At 41.8% G+C, this 24,249-nt stretch overlaps 1 protein-coding gene across 6 annotated transcripts in view; it reads left to right on the forward strand.

Annotated features, from left to right (window-relative positions):
• The window catches only part of USH2A (usherin), a 942,943-nt gene that overhangs the window by 717,051 nt on the left and 201,643 nt on the right, over positions 1–24,249 (forward strand). For all 6 annotated transcript variants that reach the window (XM_075595608.1, XM_075595610.1, XM_075595609.1 and 3 more), the window contains 5 exons: positions 6,262–6,485; positions 8,975–9,188; positions 15,739–15,936; positions 19,526–19,677; positions 20,941–21,139. In XM_075595608.1, coding sequence (XP_075451723.1) covers positions 6,262–6,485; positions 8,975–9,188; positions 15,739–15,936; positions 19,526–19,677; positions 20,941–21,139 — 987 coding nt within the window. The remainder of the gene's footprint in view (positions 1–6,261; positions 6,486–8,974; positions 9,189–15,738; positions 15,937–19,525; positions 19,678–20,940; positions 21,140–24,249) is intronic.

Below are 24,249 nucleotides of genomic sequence, written 5' to 3' on the forward strand. Positions count from 1 at the left end.
GTCAGAAGTCCCTTAGAGCTATCAGACTAGTGTTTATGAGTTTTTGAATTAGGTCACTCTTTGGATATGATTTATTGCTTGAAATATATGCCATAAGTATAATGAAATTTAGGAACAACAAATATCATACGCTAATGTCAGTATTCAAGAATGTTTCCTGTCTAAAGAAATTGGAGTATTACTTTTTATTTTATTTTGTTTGAGTGAGAATGTATTTGAGCACAAAATGCATTTCATATACAATTATTTTTCAGTGTGGATTACCCACATATATATTATATGCAGTTTTTTGTTTGCCCTACTCTTGCACTCGACTACTGATGCCGAATAGGAAAGACTAAGTGATAAGCTAAAATGCTCCATGAGTATTGTGTTGTGCTCCAGTTAGATTATGAAATAGAATCTGTGTTTGGAGGACAAAGGCAAACCAATCTAGGCCAGATTTATTTTTTTAGCAATGACTTGCTTACCTATGCACCAGTATATGTAAAACAGTGCAGTATTCTTTGTGCGTTTTATTGTTAATTGCCTTGTGTACATCTTATTATTGTCACTACTGACATGAGAGAACTCTCTTCCCATGAGGGCTAAAGGCCATGTCTATACATACTGCACTATATGAATGCACACACAGCTGTCTCTTACACATACAAATACACAATGTTATTCCATCCGTATATACCAATAGGAACCACATAGTATCCACACACACTTATAGTATTGCAACACTCTCTTACATTTCTACACCTACCCACACCATTGGTATACACTCCCACTCCACACACACCTTTTGTAAAGCGCTGTATACACTGTGGGTGCTTTATAAATTTATATTTACATACATATATACACACACACACACACAAACACATACAATACACGCTCTTATATCACTAACATTCAGGGACCATTTAACACCTCAAGTCATAAATAGCATACAGCACAGGGGGGAGGGATCGGTTTCAGTCACAGATAACATTCTTATATGCACCGTTTTTAAGTTAAAAATGTCTTGCTTTATCCATTGTAACATCGCCGGAAGAAGAGATCAGTGTATCGCGAAGATCGCACAAATAAAAGTATTTCGTTAGCCACAGAACGGTATTGTCTATTTGTTTTTGATATATATATATATATATATATTTAAGACACACAAATAGCCGCATCAAAAATCACTAGCGAATAATAATTAGCAAAAGCCAAAGAGTACAGCTAATATAATGCAGGTGGCGGTGCTATGGGGAAAATATATAACAACACAGGAAGAAAGAAAACCCACATCCAACACTCTGATAAATCCAGAAAATACAAAAATGTATTAAACCAATTAAACAGAGAAGTTAATAAAAAGACAGAATAAGACCAAGCTGGGACCTCAAGAAAGCCCAACAAAGTAACAACAAAATGCCCACTGGCACTAAAATAAATTGACTGAAGGGACAAAAACCTAACGCGAATAAAGTGCTAACAGCATGATAGCAGCAGAGTGATCAGGATATTACCTTTACAGACAGTGGGATTTAAACATTTTCCACTGAGAATAATGACCGGCCGGTCCACACAACACACATATGCAGATGGAACAGGACTGAGCTAAACCCTGTATGCAAAAGAGGCCATACTGTAAATCATGGGGATCCATGTCCTAAAATAGAGAGAGCATGTAATGTCCATAGAATGCTAGATAATACTAGCAGTGTATCAGCACAAATAATGCAGGCTTGAGAGAAATAGTGTGAGCACTGCTGATTCAAATAAAAAAGGGGGAGTCCCAAATTGTCAATAGTAAGAGTGGGCATATAACTTTTACACATCACCAGTATCCCATAGATATATATCATGGGAGGTGGTATTGAAGCGATAATGGACAAATAGCTTGTTGTGTACATAACTCAGAAATCCGGAGCTTATCTCTCAGAACAGAGGGTAAATATCACATGTGTCACTCGGCAGGTAGGTGGAGGGAAAGGTATTGGCATCCATATCACCCAGCGTCATCCGCTCGTCAATCCGCACGTCCAACGTGAGAGGTGCGCAGTTAGAGTGACTGATTCAGCCTATCTCTTACTGCGCGTCTATTAAAGAGAGGCAGACCCCGGTAGGACTCTCACGGACAAATCTGGAAATCCATTTCGAGATTTGTTCGAATAATGGCCGCTGCATCTGTATAAAAATGATCACTAGAGTAATGTAGAGATTGGCTTCAATCTTACTAAAGTTTATTCATACAGACCAGACAGGCTTTCTAAGGTAGATCAGCGTCAAAAATGTCACAAAAGTTATATCAGCAATAAGATGGGTAACAAATATATAATTTAAAAGAAACTGCCATAATATCAATCAATGCTGAAAAAGCTTTCAATAATATATATTAGGAACAAATATGTGACACCTTAAACAGATTTGGATTTTCTAGAAATTTCACAAAGGTGTTGATGGCTTCTTTAACAGAGGAAATGCAAAGATCCCAACTGCTGGTGCATGCTTATCAGAAAATGTCCCACTATATACAGTAGGGGCACAAGATAAGGGTGTCCTCGATAACCATTCTTGTTCAAAATAGCAATTGAACCATTGACACAGTATTCCAGGCAAATGGAAGGACTTGAAGGTATAAATATAAGCTCCGTAAAGCTAATACTGTCCATATCTGCAGAGAGCATTCTGCTTTTTAAATCTCAGCCTGGTAAGAATCTAAAACAGATTTTAGGAGCAATTGTAGAATTTGTGTCATTTGACAGTTTTAAAATAAATGTATCAAATACACAGTTAATGTACATCATCAAACCTGAAAATCCTAGGAACCGTAAGGACTTACTTCTTCAAGAAACAAAAGAAACCAATGAGATATTTGGGAATCATGTTTGAACATGGATTTAGGCAAATTAAACAATAATAACATTCAACTGATTATACAAAAAATGAGCAATGAACTACATTTATGGGAGAATCATCTTTTGTCACTGTTTGAAAGAGAATGTGTAATAAAAATGATATATTTTGCTATACTGCTTTATCCACTACAAACATTGCCTATGCTATTAAAACATAAAGCTATAAATGAAATACATAAAGCAATGCTGACGTTTATATGGAAGTCCGGTAAGAGCAGAATTGGAATGAGGAAGCTGCAGCAACCCAAAGACCCAGGAGGCATTCATTTACCTGACTTCCGGAACTATAATTTAGCATGCATTTTAAGACACGTACGGGACTGGATTTTAGAACAAAACTACTATTTATCAAATAGAATTGAGAGGCAACTGTCCGATCCAATATCTTTGAAATAAATAGTATATGCTGTATGAAGTGAAGAGAAATAGTCACACACAAAAAATACTACCATCATGAGATACAATATTAACGTGGAGAGTAACAAGGAACATATTCAAATTACCATTGGACATCTCTAAATAATTACCATTGCAAGAGAATTCCACATTTGAACCAGGAACACTGCAGCAGTCTTTTAAAATCTGGAATAAAATGTAATCATTTGATTAATAGGGAGAAGCAAAAATTAATATCATTCCAAGAATTAATGACAAAAAAAGGAATCCCAAATAGCAATTTATATTAATAGACACAAGTAATAGATCATTGCAAAAAGTTATGACATTTTAAATCCAAATTTAAACACCAAATTTGATGGTGGGGGGCGGGGGGTGTGGGGTTCTCAGGCGAGAGAATCAAGATATACAATTTCAGATCTGTACAGTTTAGTTAAAGAATATGATCACAAACATTTACTCCAAAACACATTACTTACCTGGCAAAATTTGGGAAATACGACATTCAGCGAAGGTGGATTATCAATTGTCCTTAATATAATTCTGTCAGAAACCTGGAGGGAAATGCAGTATAAAATAGTTCAGAGATGGTGGCATCAACAAATATCCAAAATGCCAGGAACTCATGGCCGATCGTACGCACTGCCTCTGGTCATGCACATGTATTGCCATATTTTGGGATAATGTAATGGAATATATACAGTGGCAAATTTCCCATGAGGCCCAGGCCTAGGGTGGCAAAGTTTTGGGGCAGCAAAAATGACAACCCCCATATACAGATGCCACGCTCACAGACGTATCGGACCTGATGGGAAGGGAGTTGTTACCTGTTACCTACACAGTCAATCACAACACACACACTCTCAATTACACCACACAGTTGCACACTCTTAATCACAACACACGCATGCACTCTCATTCAGAACACACACAAACTCAAACACAACACACACAATCATAACATACATATTCCGTCACAACACACACATAGTCAAACACTCTTTCTCCTCTGGGGTAGTACTAAGCATACATACACTTAATTCTCCCCCCTCCTCACATACATACCATTCTTGCCCCCACACATACTCAATTCTTCTCCCCCATCCCCACACACACTCAAGCCACCCGCCCCCACATACATTCAATCACAACACACATTCAAACACATCACAAACCCACATACTCTCAATCACAACACACACCCACACAAGCGCAACACACACAGTCCCACCTAAATCTCCTTCATGAGCCCTACAGTGAAAAACCTACTCCCTTTCTAGTGCAGTGTCTCTAGGGCCCTTATAGTGGGATACTTGCCCTAACTCAGAAAACAAGAAATGTGGCTTACCCTTTTACAGGGCTAGGAGAGCCCCGGAGATCCCGTCAGTGTGGGATGAAAATGTGCTGATCTACATATCTAGATCCCAAATATTTATAACCTTTGTGCCCATCCCTGTTGCTGGGCAGGAAAAGATAAGGTTTCTTAACTAAGGCTACGCTTGTAGTGCCGGCAACGGCGACGTCAGGCTACGGTCGCTGGAAAAATCAAATTGAGATGACTTCCAGCGATCGCGACCAAGCCGTCGCTGCGTCGCGTCGCGCTTACTGTAAGCGCACGCGACGGCGGCAATGTCATTTGATGCCACGTTGTCATAGAGACATGGGACTGGAGCCAGGTAAGTAAGTTTACAGAGGCCTCGCACTCTCAGGGTGGGGCCTCTGTAAACACCGCCCCCCCACCCCCCCAGTTTGCGCACCACTGCCCTAAAGGGTGGACTTTTCCAGTACCTTTTAGAAGGACAGAAACAGTCAATCACTGAGGAAAGTGATTTGCAACATAAGATTGGTTACTTCAAATAAGTTACATGAAATTGGTTACTTACTATAGCCACAACTAGAGCCTGTAAAAGATTTAACCCCTTAACGTCCTATAGGGACCAGGACTTGAGTAGAATCCCACAAGGGTGCTACAGATGCAGAGGCCGTTATTCGAACATTTCACGCGTTGTATACCTCGGGAATACGCATGTCATGGCGTGTGATTTCGCGTGATTTCTTCCAACCTTACCGCCTTAAGACGCGAGTGAAGAAGATGGCATTTTAGTGTTCTGGTTTTTAAACACCTGAAATTGACACAGTAGCGCAGTACTGTACACATTACAATTTATTCATTTCTGCCATGGATAAGCGAAGAATTGCACCCAAAGAAACAGAATCCATGAAATTCAAACAAAGCAACCGCGATAAACACGTGTGCCTGGTGTGATTGGCCCTGTGAGTGCCGCGTGGAATACAGCTGAGCACACGAAAACGGCTCCGTGAAATGTTCGAATAATCGCCGCTGCATCTGTACATATTTTTTTCCAAACTGACTTTAAATCAGCCATGGGCACAATCTTTCTACAGCAGTCTTCTGATTCCCTCAGGTTTTCTGCATCAGAAAACTCTGGTGATGCTGCTTTTATCACAATTCAATTTTTTTCGTTTAAAATTCCCTTGTAAATTTATTTGCAGAATTTCTAGCAATCTATTGCAGAGTTTCCAAAAAATGTGTGCTGAACATTTTAAAATAAAATTAAAATTCTGAAAAAATTCAGAACAGCTTTGATACTGTACAAATAAGTGCAATCAGACTGCACTAATTCCATGTGACATGGTACAGAAAGACGTATTCACGGACAGTGAGAAATGGCTGATCTGTGAATGAGGCTCTTGTATGAATCGTATGAATCAGAGTCAGTCAGCACTTCTGTGTTTAGTCATTTTCATATCAAGGGGGGAGGGCAATCCTTTAGATTAGTACCTCTCGACAATTTAAAATATATCTCCTGGATAGCTGTCATTATCAGCATCTTTGTCATAAATTGTTGCTTTTTCCGAAGTATGGTCCATAGTTATGTCAACTACAACAACCTATTTTTTTTCCAGTTCATAACGAGAATATTTAGAATGTGTTTCTTGTATGTTGCAGGGATGCTCTGTTGTGGCACAGAGTATGTAAATATTTCCGAATCTACTTGCTGTTCAGCTTCCAGTGGAGAATGCAAAGTGCACCTAACCCCAGATAACAGAGTGCCATTAAAATGCTGTGAGACTGAACTCATTCCAGAGAAGGAAGAATGTTGCAATGGTGTTGGATATATTCCAATGTCTCATGTTTGTTCTGACAAGGTATCAGCAGAAAGCAAGAGCAAGGTAATGGAAATAATGTTTTTGTAATCTCTCCTCAGTCAACAAAAAAAATAAAGATGTCTCTACAAAGGCTCAAAATTCTAATTGTATTAGAGAAAGAATAACATTGTATTGAGAGAACAAAAAGAAATGAATAAGCACCAGCTTCAAATTATGTGGAGCCATTCACTAGAGAATGAATAGAAATTAGCCATTCTGAAGGTTGTACTCTAAATAGAGTCAAGATAAATGTTGGGAACTAACAGGGACTGGTGAAAACTAAACTAATCCACGTTTCAGATAATAATAATCATCATTAAAAGGTCGTAACTGTACTGTAATTTTCAGAATGTTACATCATTGTCTTACATCTACAGACTTACAATGCTTTGGCCAAAGGGTTTAACTAAATGACCCTTACTCATGAGCAGATTAGCACTAAAGTATTGTATTACAGTATATGTTGTGTCACTTAAAGTGCGTTGCAAAATAAGTCTCAGAGAATAATACCTATTTAAAGGTCTTTTTCACATATTATTTATTCATGTGGTAGACCTGATTATTGTTTCAGTATGTTCAGCAACTCATTGCCTGTTGCATGATGCCACAATAATGTAAGAGAATGTAATCTTGCATTATACTTGGCAAGTAGCACATTTTATATGCCACAACACTATGCATTCAAAGATTTTGACAGGTCAGTAAAGTACTCCTTACAGATTGAAACCATGAACATGTACAGTACAGTAAAAGTGATAAGGTCAAACACTGGTTAAGGAAATCTTTAAGGTTAAATTATTCCACAACCATTTCATTTTTGGGTTTGCTTTGTGAAGCAGCAGTATTTTCAATTTCTGGATTTCCAAGCATGACAACACAGAAAAGCCATCCACATGTTAGATTTAAGTTATTATGACTTATAAGCTATATAATTTTTTTTCTTGCAACTTTAAAGATGCAATATCTGAAACTCTATTTTCAAAAACACATTTTGTTCATATCATTTAATTTAAAAAAAAACTTTGTTGTGCTTTTCTCTTCCATTTGGTATCTCACTCCAGCTGAACCCCGTTATAACGCGGTCCTTGGGGGCCACAGAATAAGATTGCGTTATAACCGGGATCTCGCTGAAATTTCGGAGTGCAATCTACCGGTATCTAGATCTCTCTCCTCAGACCGCGTTATAAGCGGATTCGCGTTGTAGCGGATCGCGCTATAACGGGGTTGAGTTGTATTTGCAATGTTTTTTGGGTGTGGTGGGGTTTGAAAAAAATTGCTTCCATTTCCTAGTCACTTCAGCTCAAATACGATATGAATGGAGTGGGAGAAGGTGCAACATGAATTGTAACAATCTATGTGGGTTTAAAAAGCAGTAAAACATTTGAATAAGACAGTCAAACTTTTGTAATAACAAGCAACAGCAATATTGTGGGGTTTTGCTTCTTTGTAGTTGCATCATATGACAGCTCCCCCTGTCTTACGACTTGGGATACTCTCTCAAATCACCAATTACAGTACACTGTTCAACGTAATAGGCCTCCTTTAAATTACATACTGTATCTCCCCAAGAATGATAAAAGGCATGAAGCATTTAATTCACCAGGAAAGTTTGAGAAAAGTGAAATCTCTTTTGCCTGGGACAATTACCATGAGGGGAGGTGTGCAGGAGTTGTACAAAATCTTTAGAGAGTATAAAGAAGAGACTGTTATTCACATGTTCACATAAGATAACACAAGCACATGGTGACATTATCTGCAAGGTTATATAAATTAATTAAATGATCAGACATTTTCACTAGGTGCACATTCAACCCATGGGACCTATTACCACTAGATGCTTTGATGAACACAAATAACATGAAACACTTTAAAAATGGAGTAGACTTATTGATGGAGACTTATTCATGTAACTTCATGAATTGCTCCTGGTGTAGGTTGGAAACATCTTTTACAATGAACAAAAACAAAGATGTAGCACACTAGTAACGCAGGGAAGTATGGCCGTGTTTGGAATTTGTGCCAATGGTGATAATAGAGGACACTCAAAATGTTTTGAAAAAGTTTTTCTCTCTCATTTATTTTCCAGGGAATACTAAGCCATAGATGGCCGCACATGTCCCCAGATATACAGCACCATTTTACTGGTCATCTTGTTGTCTTTCAGGAAGAGCAAAATATTTATCCTCCGAGATTTAGTACATTTACACTACAAACAGGAGGGCTACCAGCTCGCTGTCGTATTGCCAACGTTAACTACCATATTTCTGTGATAACCCCTATTTCAGACAAGTTCCAAAGTTGTTCAAAGGTGCAGCTTAAAAAAATGATGCATAGCATACTCTACATTACATGTAGTTATTTCCATTTAATTACAAAAATAATACTGCATTGTAGAAGTACAATTTTCTCATTACAGAAAATATCTTGACTTGTGTCTATAATCTGCAATATAGTTATTATTACACTCTTAATTTTCTTTTATATCTATTCATTGTTTTGTTTTATTTTTGCAGGGAGAGGAATGCCTGTCACCTGTCCTGTGTCCTATATCATTGTCTGCTACTGCATATTGTGGTCGGTGTGATTTCAATCCAGCTACCGAGTCTTGTTTTTGGACAAAACGACCTATAAATAGTACTACAAACATGACTGAAGGAGGAGATGGTATTTGCCCAACAGAAGAACAAATTATTTATATTGGAGGCAAAAACAAATATACCTTTACTGGTACTTATTTTTTACTCGATAGATCTTAGTTGAAAATCATGTACTGTTAAAATTACACTTTTAGGATTTCCATTTTTTGTTAAGACTTTTAAACAGATAACGAATGCAAGACAGTGTTATATATTAATGCATTACATTAAAGAAATAGTGTATTACAACTTGTCATTTATAGATACTTGCGTATAACAAACTTGAAGCTTTTAAATTACTTTGATATATTCAGTATGCATTTTACATTTACATGGATACATTTTCTTTTATCCTTTATTTAAAATCACCATGAGTTTGTGGTATAATATCTAACACTAAACCATGTTTGAGGGCTCCTATAATGTACAAACAAAAATAAGTACACATGTGTAACTCCATGATCCCGCATCAGTCTGGCACTTCTAAACAGTGTACAAAGTAAAATGTCACTGTCCGTTTCCTCAGATGTAGAGCAGCTCCGGGAACCCTCACTAGGACATTTGCAGTTTGTCCAGTTTCAAAGTCAATTATACTCTATGCCACTTATACTATCATTTTATATAGTTTTCTAACAAAGAAAATGATTCTTGTAGAAGATATTTCAACAAAGAAACAAGTTGCACACGTTTTTTCATTGTACCAAATGCAAAATCAATCTACAAGGGTTGTTTTTCTTTGGAGAAGTTTTGTTAAACTATTGATACATACTTATCTACAGTATGTATGTTTTACAAGTACAAATTAGTTGTTGGAACTACAGGAACTACAATGTTTATTTTCATTTTCACATTTTAAACAAGAGAATAACGACAAATACTTAAAAAAAAAAAGTTTGGTAGAGAAATTAGATTTTTTCCTATTATATTATTTCTTTTTTTTCCCTATTATATTATTTCTAGCTGTTTCACTTTTACCATGTTTAGGATAAGCCAAACCTTCCTCAGTTATGACCAAGGAGGCTGCAAGATAGCTCCCCTCTCCCCACCCGCCCCGAACCCACGTGGAACCTACGAATAACGACAGAGACCAGATCTGGAGGTATAAAAAGGCTGCAGCTATTTATTTTAGAACAAATAATTAATGGGGTAAATGCCACTCTCTGCCAGAGTGCTCCTTTAAAAGGAGGGGGAACCGCTGACCCTGTGCCCCCTTACAGCCGGGACCCTGTGACCCAATCATTGTTGCGAGAGGGCTCCCGGAAGTCATGTCTAAATGACCCTGCCCACTCGCCACACCCCCAGGGCTTAAACAGTCCAGCTCCGAGTCTGGTAAGAAAAAGCACCTACCCCCCCAAAATCCGCCACTGACGGGCCCATTTAACACCACTTAAACTAGGTCCATACTGCCAGACCCACAAGGACCCTCCCATCCCTCCTGCAAACTGTTGTTGAAAAGATCCACCCCGATGTCGGACATGTGAACCACGTCCTCTCTGAACAACCACTCGAGCTGGCATCGAAATCTGGGTGTTAGCTCCACTACTTGCAATGCCCCAAAGAAGGATTACCGGGGATAGTGCCTTCCTTCCCAGCCTTCTGCCCTGCTCCCCTTGAACTATGTCCCCTGCTCCTAAAACATTTTGTTTGAGGATGCGTCCCCCAGCAGGTAGCACACCGGTGCTTGAAGCAGCAGTTGCTGTATTTGCACTGGGAGTCATTGAACGCCCAGCAAACCCTTGACTGACTCTCCCCCTGTCTGCCCGTTCCTCCTGTTTGACGTCCCCGCTGGATCCCCCTTGAAAGGGCGACGACATCAGCCATTACCCAATCGATCCACAAATCCATGTCCTTTATGTCCCATGACATCTTACCCTTGTTTACAGCAATTTTCTCCGCAGGACTTGCTCTTTCCTGGATTTTCTGCCCGGCCCACCCAGTGACGCCTCAGCGGCCATGCTATGTGCCTCCAATGCTTCCGCCACCCGTAACACTGCGCCAGGGCCCCCTGTCCCAACCCCCACCTCAGCAGGGACCGCGAAGGAGGTCGACGCCCAAGCCTCAAAGAACTGCAGCATTCCCTTTAGTGCTGCTTCAAATCCTGCCTTATTGGACGTGCTGTACGTTGCCGAATCTAGCATCAGAGATGCTAGCTGCAAAGAAGCCGCACCACCTGGGACTCCTCCCACTGCCACCTCCCCTTCCCATTGGACATAACCCCCTGAGTCCAAACACTGGGGGAAGACCTAGCGAGCTCTCTGGGAGTCCGTCACCTCCCTGAATGCCCTTATTCTGTTGTGCAACCCACCCCTTTATACTACTGTAGTATCTTACCCATCCCTGGCATTGAAGGGGGACGCGACTTGGTGGCGAAACGGGCCGAGCCTCATCTTCCACCATTGCCAGTTCCGTGTCATCGGACCATGCCAGGGGCCTCACATACCGCCCCGAGCGCTGCAACCACTGCAGGCGGCCGACTCGCTCTCCCACCATGTGCAGACGCTGCAGGTGGCCATCTCAAACTCCCACCACCTGCATGGCAGGCAGTCAACTAGCCACCACACCACCTGAAACCGCTCCGGGCAGCTGTCCTGTGCCCCTCCGTGGTGCCCTGCCTTGTGGCTCTGCTGACAGAGGCTGCCGCCCTGTCTGTGGCCCATGTCTTCCGCCTTTTGTGGCCTGACGCCGCACCCTCTGTGGCCGGGCCCACCGTCTGCTCCGCCAGTGGACAGCTGCCCCTTTTGGCAGGGGCAGGCCTCATCGCTTGGCAATTGCTTAGCACGCGAAGTGGCGGGAATGTGCAGGCCTTGTCCGCTACCATGGCCTAGTCTGTTTGTGAACAAGCTGTCTAGCTGCTGGTCTAACCGTCCCTCTTCGTGGTTCAGTGCCTCAACCTGGAGCTGACTAAATTGCTCAGATATTGCTAGCGCAATTCCTAATGAGAGCTATGCCTGCTAGTGTATGTGTATTTTAAACTTGCTGCAATGTGCACCTACAGGAGCAACGACTGGCTTTCGTATGGTATTTAACAGCGAGCATCCGTGTGCGTGAGTGTTTTAGAAGAACGACAGGGATTCCACAAATCCGGAGAGGGGGAAAAATCGTCCGGTTGCCTACTTAGAAATCCCAGCTGAAATAGACAAGAAATATTCAACAGTTATAATCAGCTCGTCAGTGGTTTCCCAGCAACCATGTTTTGAAGTCGCTGTCTGGGCCTTCCCCACCCTTCTGTAAAGGAAGAACTTAAATGAACTGGAAACCCCCTGCGTATATAAATATATATATATATTATTTTTTTTAAGAAGCTGGTAAAAGTAGCTAACAGTAAAATCACCCTCTGTGACGACCCCTGGAGGCACGTCCATGCCTTATAACATACATGCATACATGTACCGTATATTGTGATTTATAGTGAATTAAGGCGCAAACAACTCAAATAATGTGAACAATAATAAGTGCAACTATTTAGTGCAATAAACCATATGTGCCAAATAAAATTCAAATAAATTAAAATCCTGCTCAAACCCTCCGAAAGCAGTCACATCTTTTGGCTGGGCGAAACGCGTAGAGTGAAGATTCTTGAACCAGTGGAGGACCCGTCGTTCTTGCCGCACCTCAGAGTCGTGACGTCAGATGCCTACCAGGACGCAAAGCCGATAGTGAAGCTGCGATTTTATACTGCAGACGGAGGACACTTGGATGATCCAGGGGAAGGCGGTGAGAGCAGCGACAAATCCACAACACACAATGATTGTGTAACATGCCTGTTTTAATCTAGCACATTGTAAGTGCAAATTTTATATTCGTTTTTTATATAAAGTATATTACCCACATGATCGCGCTATGTAGTGCTTTTCCCATTCCTTTGCATACTGGCCCGCCCTATTGAGGGGACGAGCCTGGAGGGAGATCCGCACACCAACATTACCACGGGGGCTGCAGCCCAATCTGCAAAAGGCTTTTTTATCTCTAACTTCTTGTAAGTAGGAACACTATAAGAGCCAAACTTCAATCAATATCTAACCCATTGTTAATACATCTACACTTATATTTGCACTGTTTTCTTCTTTTTCATTTCCCATATATACATGTACCGTATAACCCACTTAGCTCATAACTACAGTATGTATTTGCAACCATGCTTATGTCATAACTCTGCAATAATTAGAGATGAGTTAACTAATTAACCTAAATTGTTGGGAGCATTTCTCTTGGCCACTTAACCCTGTTACAGAGTAACAGACAATGCCCCCAACTCTTCCGCAGCCCACAACACATAAATGCTTGCCCCCCCCCAGGCATCAGAGGCCCCTGCTCACACAGCCTTCTCTTTGGTAAACTAGAGAGTGAGGACAGGGGAATTGGAACCCCCCCAGGGCCAGCATGGGCATCAGGCACCAGAAGAGCACACAGCCATGTCCCAACAACATTCATTCTGACAATATTAAAGTACATGGAATATGAATAATGCCATTCACATGATTCCCCAAAGTAGTGCTGCAGCAATGAACCATCATAAACCCCATAGGATGGTCTTGAAGCATAGCCATGCCATCTTTTATTATATGTGCCCTATGTTGATAAAGTGCATACATGCCTATACATAATCGTGACTATGCTACATCAAGAGCAGACAAATTTACCTTTTACACGTTAGAAAACAGGTTAAGAAAAAAAAGGCATGTATACGTAATCAAGGGACAAATGGCTGGCGGGCAGCAAACAGGCCATGCTCCCGCCAGCTGGGCTTTAAATAGCCCACCCTGCAGCCCCTCCCCGGGCCCCTCCAAAAACCCCGAGCCAGTAGGGAGTGCAGCCAGGGAGGGGAGGGGGCAGGCAGGAGAGGCGAGTCTAGCCCCTTGGTCAGGAGGCCCCCACACCTATGGCTAGGTGACCGCTATCTGCTGGTGATTTATAGAGCATAGAAACGTGTAACTTTAGAACATTTCTTTAAAGGCTTCTGGCCTTTGCTGATGTCTTTACTCAGTTACTCAGTTGTTTGTTTTTGCTCAAACTCTTAGTTTTGTTTGGGGTATTTTTCAATTCTGGAAATAAAATTCAAAATGAGCAGGAAATGCGATAAAAATGTTTGTGCTATTTTCAAACTTGGAACTTTTTTGCAAATGTTTTCCCAGTTTAACCCCCCCCCCCAAAAAAAAAAAACAGAATCCGAGGATGAATTCTCCTCAGGTGTTGGCTCACATGTTTACACTGATTCAAGAATTCATTCAGAGGTTGACTCGATCTTCTGAACAATCTTCAAGGTTCACATCTTCAGACCTGCAAATCTGTCCATCCTTAATAAATGTACTCACAAAGTAGGCAATCTATTGAATATTTATTTTAACAAGTGTAGTGGGTACCCCCTTGCTACTCTCTACCCAATGGGCTGGCAGTAAACCCTGGAATTAACAGGCTTGCCATTAGTTGTGAAAACAAGAAAAAAGCGCAAAACGCTAATGGTGAAGTAAATCAAGATTATATCTTTAAGTAAAAGGGTGAGTATTTTGCGTACATCAGATTTTAAAACCATAAGCATTTGTGTGTATCACACGTGAAGTTACCACACGGCAAACATCAGAAAGGCTGGTCTGGAGGATGTCACTCTGATCATTCGGCTTCTGCAGGCTGGGAGCACCGTCAGCGTCTCACTCAAAACCCACGGACTGGGTCTTTAACGTCCACAGTGTCCACCAAAGCCGCCCGACAGCCGGATCATCTGTCCCACGCCAAGCGCTGCCCGCACAGAGCGAGAGTCTCCTACAGCCAGTCACCGGATTACGTGAAGGTAAACTCCCACTGCGGTCTCAACCTCCAGACCAGCCTTTCTGATGTTTGCCATGTGGTAACTTCACGTGTGATAAAACACAAATGCTTATGGTTTTAAAATCTGATGTACGCAAAATACTCACCCTTTTACTTAAAGATATAATCTTGATTTACTTCACCATTAGCGTTTTGCTCTTTTTTCTTGTTTTCATTTCTTAGTTCGTGGGAGTGCTGAGCCACTCTTTGTGTTAAGCAGCAGACGGTTTCGTATCGTTTACACTTTAATATTTTCACTACAAGGGTTATGCCTTACATGTATAATAGTGTTGCATTAATCCTATTTTTATGGTGCACTAAATAGACACAGTCTCTAAATACGATTAGGTTGTTTTTGGGTTTGCGCACTGTTTTTTGTTCTTTTGCCATTAGTTGGTATGGGGTTTTCCCCCTCACACCTGGTACTGCACTTGAGTGACAACAGAGGGTGACGCATCCTGTTGAAGCTGGGACAATGGGGTGCCTGCCTTCTGGCTGTACTTAAGGGCAGGACCACCCTAAATTTGGAGGTTGTTCCTTCCCTCTGAGGAAGGCAGGTCTCACGACTAGGAGCCTAAGATTGGGGCGTTCCCATGTGCTCTTCCCTGCGGGGAGGTGTGAGTGTGAACCAATACCTCTGCCTCCACTAGGGAGGTGGGGAAGAGCTAGGACGGCTGCGGGTGCCCATGGCCTGTAGTGGCAGTCCAGGGACCATCTCCAAAGTAGACAATCTATTGAATATTTATTTTAACGTGTTTGGCATTAATAATATTTTAAGCATAGTTCGCCTACTAATCATGTTCAAATAACGTTGGTAACTATGTTATTGTGTTGTCTAGATACCTACCTTGATCCCTTCACTACATACGAATACAGAGTATCTGCATGGAACAGCTTTGGTCAAGGCTTTAGCAATACGAGCAGAGTAACCACAAAGCAATATAAACCTCAAGGAGTGAGTCCACCCAGATGGGCCAAGGTGGACAACTATGAAGATACAATATTTTTGAATTGGAAAGAACCCGATAAAGCAAACGGTATACATTTGCATACCCTAATTTTACAGATAGGTTTTTTTTATACAGTGTAATGAAAACTGTGGCACCCAAAGTATTAAGTTAAATAATGTATTACATTTTAATTTGGTTATAGGCATCAAAAATGCAATCAAAGCTAAGGATTATTTTTATATATATATATATATATATATATATATATATATATATAATATATATATATATATACATGTAGAGGTATCTGTACAGTGTTAGCTTAATAATCAAAAACGAATGGACAATACCGTTCTGTGGCTAACTAAATGCTTTTACTGTATTTGTGCGAGCTTTCAAGATACACTGATCTCTTCTTCCGGCGATGTTACAATGGATAAAGCAAGAAAGGGTTTTACTTAAAAACAGGGCATCCTGGAATGTATCTGTGACTGAAGCTTATCCCTCCCCCCTGTGCTGTATGTGATTTATGACTGGTCCATGAATGTTAGTGATGTAAGAGTGTGTGTGTGTATGTGTGTAAATATACATGTATAAAGTGCCCACAGTGTATAAAGCGCTTTACAAAAGGTGTGTGTGGGAGTGTATACCAATGGTGTGGGTTTACACAGGTGGTCCCCGGTATCCGACGGCCCGCTTTCCGTCAAATGCCTTATCCGACTCTGCATAATGCAGTCCGCTGGGCGCATTATCCAATGTCGTATCCGCTTATCCAACGCTCACCGCCGCCAATTAACTTCATCCACAATCCAACGGCCCATTATTCGAAGGCGGTTTGCGGGACACATTATGTCGGATAAGCGAGGGCTGACTCTATATATTTGTATCCAAAAACTATTGAAAGTGATAAAATTATGCTGTTAAGTGCCGGTGTTCACATTTTTGGTTCGCTTTCACTAATTTCTATCGAAGTTGCCAGGTGTATATTTGTAATATATACATTGCATAATCAATAATAATTCCTTATATATGGCCTGCAACCATTTGTCGATGATGTCAAGTGGAGAAAGCGCTCCCCAATGTCTGATGCCATCAGCAAAGGCGACAAACGTGGAAAAGCACACACGCATAGGTTGATTTATCACGTGACCCCCTTTACATGTCATCTGCAACAGCGACAGGCCTTTTATAACACATCAGTCATCGATGGAGAGGGGATGTGAGAGTAAGGGCCTCACATACGAAGAATGAAGATAAGAAATACAGATGAAGAGAAAGAAGAATTCTTTTTAAAACAGTGATCTTCAAGCAACTGAAAAGCTGATGGCTTCAATCAATGCTGAGGATAGCTCATCCGTGGATAGGACAGTGGAAGATTACAGTAGGCCATTGCGCATTGGATTAGGTTGCGGTATTTTTTCTTCATTGTGTTTTGTTTTATTTTTTGCAGCACTAGGAAGAGGGGAAGATTTATGTTTTTTTGTGTAGCCCCCTTTCCCCCGTGTCTAGGGAAAATACGTGTGGTGCGTTACCTGATTGGCTCACAGGAGGCCTGATCCTCTGCTGCAGGGAGCCTGGGGTGTACCTGATTCTGTCTGTGAAAGCGCCTGCACCTGAGAAGGATCCCAATACAATAGGATAGCCCCTCCCAAGACTATACAATAGTAAACACACACAGGTATGGTAAAAGAGTATTTACTGAACAGGTAACTTATGGAACAACTATACAACACAGTACGGTCGAGGCCACGCATGGCCGAACCCACAAGGTGCCCCCACTGTCCAACCACCACCGTATTCACACCCCGGTGGGGTTCCCCCAAAGTACTGAGGTGCCCTGGGCACCTAACCACCCAGTGTCCACAGAGCTGAATCCACCCCAGAGTGTGCACTAGTGCAACCCACAGAATGTGTGTGTGGCCGTTGGTGCACTTGTTGAGACGGATACCTGCCGGGAGCTCCAGCACCTGGGTACCGCCAACTGAAGACAGGACTAGTCTGCTCCCACGTTGTCATCGTCAGCGAAGGCATCCGCCTCTGCGTGGGGTGACCTCCCGCTCGAGTGTCTCACCTTTAAGAGAGTCTCTAACTTGCGGTTGTGGTCTGGTCCCAGACCGTAGGCCGCACATCACTGTACAGCATCTTTACTGTGTCCCTGACACTGTTGAGCTAATGGTGAATGCGTCCCTATCTGAGGGGCATTACCTGAAGCACCCACAAGCTAATGTGGAGTCGTGGCCTAGCTGGGGCGTGAAGGGGGACTCTAGACCTAGTCTCAGGGCCACTGGCACCTGAGACACTACCTTACCCTCTTCTATCCAGATCCCGACTGGTGTGGTGCTCTGCGCGCCAAATGGATCAATCCACTGAGCAGGAGAATGCTGCAGCCCTATTGGCTGTTGCACGTCACGTGGTTAGCAGCCTTGGGGGCTGCCAGGAACTGTAGTTCCCTTGCGGAGCTTGTCCCTGTAATGGCCACCGCAACCACTGTACTGTGCATGCGGAACATTTCCAACATGGCGGCACCCTTGCCGGCATCCCGCCGAGGAGCTCCAGCGACCCGGTCGCCCCTCTAACTGCCGCCACGCTCCCTACAGCTGTGCCGGATCTGCCTGCCACTCTGGCGGCACCCGGCTTCTCCTTGCACATGCGCGCCTCTGCAGCACCGCGTCGGAGGTAGGGGAACCCAGGGGACCAGAGGGGGGTCCTGGCTACATCTGTTTAGGTCTAGCAATCTAATTTTAGAGTCTGAAGCACACAATAGAAAAGTGACTTGCATATTGTCCTAAAAAGCTGGTACTCGGATTTTAACTATCTGTTATAGATGCAGTGATGTGGCTACTGGGCTGCTCTTTTTAGTTGATTAAGGGTCAATGGGAGTTTCTGATGATGAAAGCTTTGAGGGCTATATTTATTAAGTGGTGCTATTCCATGAGGCTACTTCTGATGCCAGAAAACACGTTATAGACCATTCAACTGAAATGAACTAATGACTTGATGCAATTTAAACCCTCCTTATTACAAGCAGCAGAAAGGGCTGGATATAAGCACCTTAAAAAACATATACATATAATATATAATATAAACAGCACGAGAGCTGACAGCTGCAGAGGGAAGAGCACGTGGACACAGCCTTATGAAGTGAGGAGAGAGAGGAGAGAGCTGACATCTGCAATGAGGAGAGAGATCTAGATGCCAGTGAAATTTTAACGCGATCCCAGTTATAACGCGGTCTCTGTGTTGTGGACCGCGTTATAACGGGGTTCCGCTGTATATGATGAAGTGGGGAGGCATTTTAATTACTCAACACGGCTGTTTGTTAGCTCGTACGGATGTAACTTTTACCATTAATGACACCTGAATCATATATATATATATATTTATTTTTTTAAACAATGTTTCTAATTTATGATCACGCGTTCAATCACAAAAGTATTCCTACAAAGAAAATAAGCAACTCCTAGAATTATAAGTTTAATATTGAACTATGTTATTCTAACTGGTGAAAGTTAATAGTTAAGTTCAAAGTAAAGTGGTAAAAGTTAATAGTACTGGATTTATATTATTGTAATGTATATTATATATAATATATGACTATCATAAAATGGTACAACCTGAAAAGTTTTAGTTCAAAATGTTTTAATGCTTGATTTTTGTTCTGTGTGTGTGGGTCTAGGTATTGTTCATTATGTGGTTCTTCGTGATAGAATGGAGCGCTTTAGGGGGAGGGACCAAAATTTCACAGACAAAGGAAGAATTCTGCCATTTGGAGAATATACCTATCAGCTTCGAGCGTGCACAATGGCCGGCTGTACAGAAAGCGCTAAGGTAAGTGTATCCATTTGGACAATTACTATTTTAACCTTTTTCAGTTATGCCTATAAACGACTTCAGAAATATAATCCAAATACTAATCAAAATGGAAGGATCCAAAACGATCTAATCATTGTATATTTCCATCTTGACAAAGGTCGAGGTTAGGACCGAAGCATTGATCCTCCCGCAATAAAAGAACACTTAAAACTGAGAACCTCTGTAGTGCCGTTTTTTCGAATTATAGGATTTCGCTTGCATTGGCATATTTCCTTACCACCAATTTAAAGGAGCAATCCAAGCACAATTGTAAATAGATTCTTTTTCATAATTGGAAACATGGGGTGCTCCGGAGCACATACTACTTTCAGCTCAGAGAATCCCCCCGGTTCCCGGGATATATACAGTTTTCAGTGCCTGTGCCGCCTCATGTCAAATTCATTGTGGCCACCAGTATTGTCTAATAGAAAATTGCAACCAATGACGTTGCTGATTCCTATTGGTTTCGCAGGTGCCTCAAGATTTTGTGACCATATTTTTTCCCCAGAAGGGAGCACTGGTACTTTAACTTTTTTCGTATAGCGATACTTCCAATTATAAATTACGGTATACTTAATTATTTGAAAAAATGCATACAAAAAAAAAATCTTGTAGTCAGAGTTGTTGCTATAATGGCATTATTTTATTATTTCCCTTTGTCTTGTGCATCTTGTACAATTTCCTATGTAAACTGCATTGGGGTATAAGAGCACAAACACACCTCTCTATGGAGCAGGTAAAAGTGTTACTACAGTTACTGTAAAAGCAAAGTAACTTTCTTACTCACACTAAGGTGCTTGCACTCAAGCACAAGGATGTGCCATTCAGGGCAGTGGAGTAGGCACTCTTTCAATAGGCAAATTTCTCTGTGATTCTGTCTCCACCTTCTCCTCCTCTGAGAGGCTGCTAATAACCGTTGTGCACTGTAACTTCCGGGTGTTAGTATTTACCAAAGAGTTTTGGGAAACCCCTTGAAGAGGAAGCACCAACCACACATGGACTTTGTTGTATGGACCACATCATACGAGGACAATTTGTCACCTGACCCCATCCTCCAATCCAGTGAACATAGTAGGTTATCTTTTACTACGGTACAACTTCCTATGACATCTTTCAATCTGTTGTCTTGTTTCCTTGATTATATACAATGTATTTATGGTCATAGTGTATTAAATCTAAATAAATAAGACTAGTATAAATCCCAGTATATGAAATAACATTGTTGTTTTTTGCAAAAAGGTGGTTGCAGCGATAAATCAAGGTGTGCCAGAGAAGGTTTCCCCACCTGTTATTACGACTGCAAACTCTACAGCTTTACATTTGAGTTGGACAACACCTACAAAACCCAATGGTAGCATCAGGGAATATCAAATTCATGAGGCCAATAAAGGACTTATCTATGTGAGTGCTTCAGGAAGGATGCAATACACTTATACAGGTATGAACAAACTACATCGGCTGTAATGTCATCTTTATATGAATATTTTGTATTCGCTCACTAAGGGGGGGAAATTGAAGAGCAAAGGTAATGGGGTTAGTGTGAATTCCTTTTCCCCACATTGGTGTCACTTTAAGGTGAGAATTGGTTAATTTAACCATTAAGCTTTTAAATGTGCAGTCCCACATAGCAGTCTAGAAGACAACCTTGTCAAAGAATGCTACAGTCTGATTGACTTCTCTAAACATATCTAACAATGCTAATAGCTAAGGTTTGTCTGCTTTTTATTTTTGGGGGAAATTAATTACAAGTTGAATTTTTATGGGGCATCTGAATGGGCAAGTGCTTGTCAATCAAGTGTTTTATATACCACAAGCCCACCCTGTCCGTATCAGAAAGCCAATAAGATAACGGGAGCGGGAGAGAGGAGATTTGGCTGTGTAAGAACTTGCTGAAACCACAAACGGGAGCAAGTCTAGGAAATCAAACCGCTCCAAATTCTCAGCTCATCTTGTTAACAAAATAACTTTAAAGAATGATTTAGAAATACTTGTAGGAGGCAATCTCTAACAACACATTATATGGTGTGATTTACAGTGACTGTACGATGAGATTACCGATATAGTCCGACTACAGGGGAGGCGTGTTATTGATAATGTGGAGCACTCTTCAAACTGGATAGCCCTGAAGGATGTGAGCCAACAGTTTTAATTTTCTGAAATTTATCAAATAATTGGGGGTCAGCCTCGCAAGCAACTCCGCCAAGCTTTGACAAATTACACACACCAACCAAATGACACAACTGATTCTATTTTCTTTGAAAATGTGTTATATTCATATATATATATATATATTCCTCACAAAGACAGTCAGCACACAGGTGTAAATGCAAAGACAGATGCTCATCCCATAGGTATTCAATGGAACATATTAACCAGGCCAAAGTCCAGCAAAAAGAGACAGCACACTGTGTAGTATAATCCAAACGTCTTGTATTAGAACAAAGAATACACCGCAGCCAACGTTTCGGTCCCACAGGGAGCCCTTCCTCAGGGCGGTGCGGAAGGTCTCCCTGTGGGACCGAATCGTTGGCTGCGGTGTATTCTTTGTTCTAATACAAGACGTTTGGATTATACTACACAGTGTGCTGTCTCTTTTTGCTGGACTTTGGCCTGGTAAATATGTTTTATATATATATATAACCCGTCCTTGTCCGGCTCCTTAGGAGTGTTACTATGAGGTAGTGTAGATGTGGTGCCATAGACTCTCTTTACCTTCTCAGGGTGCTGCCATTTGGCTGGCTGGTAGTGTAAGCTCTCAGGGTGATAATAAAGGGCGACAGGAAGCTGGAGTCCATTGCAGTACTTCCCTAGAGCTTCTGCCTGAGGATGTCAATCCATCAGGTTTCCCATTAACCCATCATTAATACAAGATCCCAGCTGTCCTCTTTAGTAACCTGGTGTGCCAAGGCCGGCGTTGGAGCAACCTTGTTATGTGACACCCCTGGAGACCCCATGTGTTTGGAAATCCCACACATAGGAACCTGCCATGCACACACTCCCTCCAGTGTACTTTTATGGCCTTGCCATTAGCTATTGAGTGCCCTATCTATGTAGGGACACTTTCCCTGACTATAAAATAACAAAGGTGATCTCACATCATTAAACAGAGTTTCACATTTACTAGACTAGGACTACATGCAGACAGTTGAGATCCCCTTCTGTTTCTCCTGGAGTCATCCTGGTCTTGGTGGGGCACTTCTGTGGTCCTCCTGGGGTCCAAGGCCCAACCCCCTATAGCTCAATCTTTATACCACATAGGGAGCTCACCGTGTTGGGCTCCTCACCACATCACTCCACCCCAGTTACTGGACAGAGCAGAGGTGAGCTTCTTCTAGAATAGGGGCGCAACTTCATTTTCAGTTGGCTGAGTTGCAACAATATTGTAAAGGTCATTGCTTTGCCACAGCTCACCAGACATTAACTCCTGGTACACCTTTAGTAACCCAGAGGGGGGTTACACTTAATATCTACTTAAAAAAGAGGGCACCTGGGAGGGACTGTTTCACAGGAAGGCCACAAAGTAAAAGGCCCACCTTACTGTATGTGACCAACCTCTTATAAGATCTTGCCTGACGACCCCCCAATATAACTTAACCTTAGTCTCCCCTGTGAACTGGTCCAGGAAGGGACAGGGTTGATCATTCTACACTAGCCTTAGTGCAGGTGTTTACTTTAATTAAGCTGTGATATAATTTTGCCCTTTAAAACATTGAAGCTTTGACTATTCTTATAGAAATAGAGACAAGTAGTACTGTACAGTACAAATATTCTATTGTCTCTAAACTTATTTTGAACTCCTCCAAAGATAAAGATTTCATCTCATAAATTCTTTGTGATATTTGTGGTGCATGTGCTCATTGTGTAAAACTCACACAATTTGCAATCTTCTGAAGATGTTTAAAAGCACTCCTACACTTTTTGATTCCTCCAAGATTATATTTGAAAACATTAAGAGTTACATTACAGCTACTGTATGTGGTCATGATATCTTCATCATTGCAAACAGCAGTAGTATAATACACATTCTTACAGCTGTGTGCCTGGAATGGATTTTTATTATAGGATAGCGGTGGCAATGCTGAAAATAGGGAAATCCTCCAGCAAACAGGACAGGTAAACGGCAGCACAGCAATGGATGGAGAGAGGCTGATGGTAAGTTAAAAGCAGACTTTATTCAAACAGCGTGCTGTCAGGTCCTCCGGGCCGAAACGCGTCAGAGGACCTGACAGCACGCTGTTTGACTAAAGTCTGCTTTTAACTTACCATCAGCCTCTCTCCATCCATTGCTGTGCTGCCGTTTACCTGTCCTGTTTGCTGGAGGATTTCCCTATCTACGATTCACTGCAGGCACGCCGGGTTGGTGCTGAGCCTATACGCTGGTCCCACGCTGTTCCTCGTCACTCTGGAGCGACGCCTGAGCCGCCGGTCATGTGACCGCCCTCTGCGACTGTTCTGTTGCAGGAGGGTTGGCGGCGGAATCATCCACGCTCCATACGGGAGCCAAGGCTACTTCATCTGGCCAAGCGTGCCAGAAGATAACGAGGCACG

The sequence above is a fragment of the Ascaphus truei genome, chromosome 4, assembly GCF_040206685.1.
Source record: "Ascaphus truei isolate aAscTru1 chromosome 4, aAscTru1.hap1, whole genome shotgun sequence".
In the NCBI taxonomy this organism is placed as follows: Eukaryota; Metazoa; Chordata; class Amphibia; order Anura; family Ascaphidae; genus Ascaphus; species Ascaphus truei.